At 57.7% G+C, this 5534-nt stretch overlaps 1 protein-coding gene across 1 annotated transcript; it reads left to right on the forward strand.

Moving 5' to 3' along the window:
• The first annotated feature begins 56 nt into the window (after window positions 1-56).
• Window positions 57-3288, forward strand: pank2 (pantothenate kinase 2). Its single transcript, XM_030087193.1, has 7 exons — window positions 57-390; window positions 730-1082; window positions 1404-1657; window positions 1740-1916; window positions 2029-2152; window positions 2499-2624; window positions 2708-3288. Exons 1-7 carry the CDS (start codon window positions 207-209, stop codon window positions 2756-2758), a joined length of 1269 nt encoding a protein of 422 aa, XP_029943053.1. The 5' UTR covers window positions 57-206; the 3' UTR covers window positions 2759-3288.
• Window positions 3289-5534: the final 2246 nt, after the last annotated feature.

Here is a 5534-nt window from a genome sequence, read left to right on the forward strand (position 1 = left end):
CACAACAGTAAAGAGCCGGCCTCTGGTTGGTTCAGCCATCCGTCAGTCACTCGCTAGCCCCGCCCCCACATGAAAGGGCCGAGCCGCAGAGCGCGACATTAGCTCTGAGCTAATTAGCTCGTTAAGCCCGGAGCTTTATTGTCCTCATAAATCATCTCCGGTAAATGCTTCCTCTCCCGCACGCATGCCAGTGATTAGTCCTCTCCATGGCGTTTAACGGCCACCAGCGCGACGATGATCCGCTCCACTCAGACGAGACGCCGCCGAAGCAGCCGCGGTCCAGCGCGGAGCCGCCGGACTGCGAAGCCGCTGCGAGAGCCACGTCCGACCGGCGGAGCTCCAACTCGACGCCGAGGCTTCGGAGGGACTCGGTGAAGAAGACGAGGCCGCGTAGGTTTTAACGCTGATGGAGGTTTGACTGTGCGCAGGAGACCAGGAAGCCGCTCAGATTTACTGAGAAAGCCCAGATTTGTGTTCGTTATGTGGTGAAAATGTCAACATGAGGTCCTCCAGCAGCAGCAGGATGCAGCGCCTGACAGGAGGTCTGCAGGGACGTCCAGGAGCCCGGGGTTCTGCACAAGTGTCAGCAAATACAGAGATTGAGTTTTTCATCAAGATGGCGTTGAAGGTTGACTCTGTGCTGTAGTGAGGACATCACCTGTCCCCCTCCCGTCCCCTGCCTGTGTCCTGTCTGCTGTAACCTGACAGCCGGCTGTCTCTGCCCCGCAGCCTTCCCCTGGTTCGGGATGGACATCGGAGGCACCCTGGTGAAGCTGGTGTACTTCGAGCCCAAAGACATCACGACCGAGGAGGAGCAGGAGGAGGTGGAGAATCTGAAGAGCATCCGCCGCTACCTGACCTCCAACACCGCCTACGGCAAGACGGGCGTCCGGGACGTCCACCTGGAGCTGTCCGACCTGACGCTGTGCGGCCGGACCGGCAACCTGCACTTCATCCGCTTCCCCACGCACGACCTGCCCGCCTTCCTGCAGATGGGCCGCAGCAAGCACTTCTCCAGCCTGCACACCACCCTGTGCGCCACGGGCGGAGGCGCCTACAAGTTCGAGGCCGACTTCCGAACGGTGCGTCTCTTTAACCCTGAAAGTCCCACCAGGCGAGGGCAGACGGCGTCCCTCTGCTGCCTGGACGGAGGGGTGGAGGGGGCAGCTGCACCTGGTTTCATACCCCTGTCAGTATGCTAATGAGTCGAGTAAATATGCTAATGAGCTGACTGAATACGCTAATTAGGCGACACTAATTTCACCTTCGAAAGTTGCTTCATATTTCAGCTCTGCCAACCGTTCTTCGTCCTGCTCTTCCTGTTTTCTCTGACTGTCTCCTCACGTCCGTCTCCGCCTCCTGATGTCCGTCTCCACCTCCTGACGTCTGTCTCCGCCCAGCAGACGGCGGACCTGCAGCTGCACAAGCTGGACGAGCTGGACTGCCTGGTCCGCGGCGTCCTCTACATCGACTCGGCGGCGAGCGGCGGCCCGTCGGAGTGCTACTACTTCGAGAACCCGACGGAGCCGGAGCGCTGCGTGCAGCGGCCGTACGCGCTGGAGAACCCCTACCCCCTGCTGCTGGTCAACATCGGCTCGGGGGTCAGCATCCTGGCCGTGTACTCCCAGGACAACTACAAGCGAGTCACTGGGACCAGGTAGGGACCGCCGCCATGCCGCTGCACCACCGCGCCGCTGCACGGTCCGGTCCGGTCTGAGCTGCTGGACTTGTGCCCCCAGCCTCGGTGGGGGGACGTTCCTGGGTCTGTGCTGTCTGCTGACCGGCTGCTCCACCTTCGAGGAAGCTCTGCAGATGGCGTCTCAGGGGGACAGCACCCGAGTGGACAAGCTGGTCCGGGACATCTACGGAGGAGACTACGACAGGTTTGGCCTGCCGGGCTGGGCCGTGGCGTCCAGGTGAGCTCGACTGCCGTCTCTGACGGAGCTCAGACTCGTGTCTCGGTGGGACGTCCTGCTTCTCCAGAGTCTCCTCCGTCTCTCGGTCTCACGTCTGGTTTCTCTGCGGCAGTTTTGGGAACATGATGTCCAAAGAGAAGCGGGACTCTGTGTCCAAAGAGGACCTGGCCCGAGCCACGCTGGTCACCATCACCAACAACATCGGCTCCATCACCAGGATGTGTGCGCTCAACGAGGTTAGTAGCTCCGCCCCCTGGCAGCAGCTCCATGTACAGGACGCCTGGAGGACGCCTGGAGGACGCCTGCTGGCTGCGTTCAGCCTCTTTACGGTGCTGCCTTGTGCCGTCTTGATCAAGCAGCATTGTACAGGGCTATGAAGGCAGAGAGCTCCGCCCACCTCCACCAAGCTCCACCCACCTCCATCCAGCTCCACCCAGTTAATGTACAATGACAGAATGTCCTTAAAGAAAGGATCTCTGGAGGACCTGGTCTGAGCTTCAGGTTCTGCTGAGACTAGAGATGTGACCAGAACCTTTCCACACCCCCCCCCCCCCCCCCCCCCCCCCCCCCCCCCCCCCGCAGAACATCCAGCGGGTGGTGTTTGTGGGGAACTTCCTGAGAGTCAACACTCTGTCCATGAAGCTGCTGTCCTACGCCATGGACTACTGGTCCAGAGGACAGCTGAAGGCACTGTTCCTGCGCCACGAGGTGACCCCCTGTCAGAACCGAGCGCCCCCAGAGGCACCGGCCCCTGACCCCTCCCCCCTGACCCCTCCCTCTTCTCTCTCCAGGGTTACTTTGGAGCAGTGGGTGCCCTGCTGGAGCTCCTGCATCCGTCCTAACGGCGCCGGCGGAGCTGCAGACCTTCAGCACTTTAACGCCGTCCCGGGCCCCGCCCCCCCGGGCAGGTTCTGCAGGTACCAGCGGTCAGCTGGTCCCAGAACAGAGCGGTCCTCTGTTCCGCCTGGAAACGGTTCCTCTTCCTGTGACTGTTCTCTCCCTCTCTGCCACTGGATCTGACGTTCTGAGGTTCTCTGCTGGCGTCGCGGCCGTCCGTCCCTCCGTCCGTCTGTAATTCGCCGCGCCGCTCTGTTACTTTTCCAGTGTGTATCTCAGTACTTTGAGTCCGTTTGTTCCCTGAAACGTTCCGCTGCTTGAGAACCGGAGCGGAATGTCTGCAGCAGCCGGCGATGTGGGCGGAGCTGACGGAGGATCGGTGAGCTCCCACGCTGGCAGGACGAGCGGGTTCTCCGGGGACCCGGGTTCTCCAGGGACCAGCCCCACCAGGAACCCTTCAGCCAAGTGCCTGCTGTTTTATAGAGACCAGTCTTTGTACTTTTACCCGACTTTCCCCAATAAAGCTGAGCTCCTCCTTCCGGCTCCGCCTCTCTGTCGGTCAGTCAGGAGGTTTTCATCATTTTCTTTGTGGGAAGCAGGAGCTGCTGGTCTCCGCCCAGCTGTCCCTCAGTCCGTCCCTCCTGTCCGGTGAGACGGTTTGAGTTAGAGAGAAATCAGTAATCGTGTTCGCCTCATTTTCCTCGTTCTTTTTTCACCAATATAAATGTTTTTCGTGGTGACGATGTTTCCTGGAAGCTTCAGTAACATCAACTCATGAAGCCCTTTCCCTCCGGCCAAAAACCCTGTTTAGACCCGCTAGCAGCGGGAAAGGGTGTAAACGGCAGTCTGACCCGGTTTTAATCGGCTCGGCTCCGCTCGGCTTCAGGCAGACCCGGGTCGACGCGGCATTTTACGTGATGACGTCACCGTAGCGTGGCTACGTTAGCGCGCTAGCTGTTTCTGGGCACAGCAAGATTTCTTTCCTGATGACCCAGAATTGGCAAGACGGCGAGACCAGAGAGCTTCTCTGGATCCGCGGGGAAGAGGAGATTCGTCCACAGGTAAAGAAGACTGAGCTCCCATTGTTTGCGTTAGCTGTGCTCCGTAGCGCGGATGATGTCATCAACGAGGGACAGCATCAGCGCGGGAAAACGCAGCCACGCAGCTCGCCTGCAGGAGGTTAAACCCGAGCCTGCAGGCGGCGGGAAAGGAGTCAATTCTGATTAGTTTCGGTGGAAAAGAGGTTCGGGAAGAGCTGGTTTACAGCAGCAGAGACCAGTCGCCATGGAAACAGCCCAACAAGCGGGAGGTAGAGATGCCGCTGCTGCCGCTAGCTAGCTAGCTCGGTCTTGCGCTTTACTGCCACTGCTAGCGGTTAACAGGCTAACGAGGGATTTTACACGCTACAAATGGAAGAATTGTGATAAAACTCATGAACATAGCAGCAGCTTCACAGCTGAACTGGTCGAACTGGACATGCAGCCTGAGTCCATGGCTGACGGCAGATTAAAGGTTTTAGTCTGACAACCACTGGAATGACTTTGAGTTAATGGGATTGTTACTGTGGGATTATTATCATTGTTTTAATAGGACAACCTGGACTCAATGGGTGCAAACAGTTTCTAATTGGGCATCAATCAAAACAGCTGATCCCCTGATTGATTGAGAGAACCTGGACCCAGTGGGTACAGGCGGTTTACTGAACTCGGATTCCTATCATGTGGAACCGGCTCCCAGTTCTGCTCCTTTCTGTCGTTTGTTTCATGTAATGTTTCATAACTACATGTTGTTGATGACTGGTCCTCTTGTAGTCTGTGTTCTCTCAACTTATACATGAAATGTTCCTGTCTGTCCTCTTTGTGTCTCTCTGTCCCCTCACCCCAACCGGCAAAGCAGAAAGCCGCCACCTCTGCCTGGTTCTGCAGGGTTCTCCTCCTCTGAGCCTGGTTCTGCAGGGTTCTCCTCCTCTGAATCTGGTTCTGCAGGGTTCTCCTCCTCTGAGCCTGGTTCTGCAGGGTTCTCCTCCTCTGAGCCTGGTTCTGCAGGGTTCTCCTCCTCTGAGCCTGGTTCTGCAGGGTTCTCCTCCTCTGAGCCTGGTTCTGCAGGGTTCTCCTCTGACCTGGTTCTTCGGTCTCATGTGGATCTGTTGGGTAGAGGTGACTGTGTTGTAATTGTCACTTTATAAAAAAAGCTGAACTGGATTGAAAATGAGGGACTGGATTTCAGTGGAGACGGAGCCCTCTGGTGGTGACAGAGTGCAACTGCCGCAGAAGAACATCACTAGTCTGACGGTGTAATCGGTTACAGGTGTAGGAAACACTGTAGAAGTTGACACCCCTGGTCAGGGTAGGGGTCAGGACCTGGGCTGACCCTGACCCTGACCCTGACCTTGACCCTGACCTTCAGAGGTCACATGGCTTCATTTCGTTCACTCAGTTTGAAATGAGGTTTGATCAGCAGAAAGTTTCCTGAAACGAACTGAAGAACCGAGAAACTCTCTGGGTTTGATGTGAACTCTGCAGGCTCAGGAAGAACATGCAACCTTCACATTCCTCCCTCTTCCTTCTCCTCCTCTCCCTCTTCTCTCTCTTCCCTCCCTCCTCCTCCCTCCCTCCCTCTCCTCCTCCTCCTCCCTCCCTCCCTCTCTCTCCTCCCTCTCCTCCTCCTCCTCCTCCTCCTCTTCCTCCTCCTCCCTCCCTCCCTCTCTCCTCCCTCTCCTCCTCCTCCTCCTCCTCCCTCCCTCCTCTTCCTCCTCCTCCTCTTCCTCAGTCCAGTTGTACA

This window comes from Salarias fasciatus, unplaced genomic scaffold, assembly GCF_902148845.1.
Source record: "Salarias fasciatus unplaced genomic scaffold, fSalaFa1.1, whole genome shotgun sequence".
NCBI lineage: Eukaryota > Metazoa > Chordata > Actinopteri > Blenniiformes > Blenniidae > Salarias > Salarias fasciatus.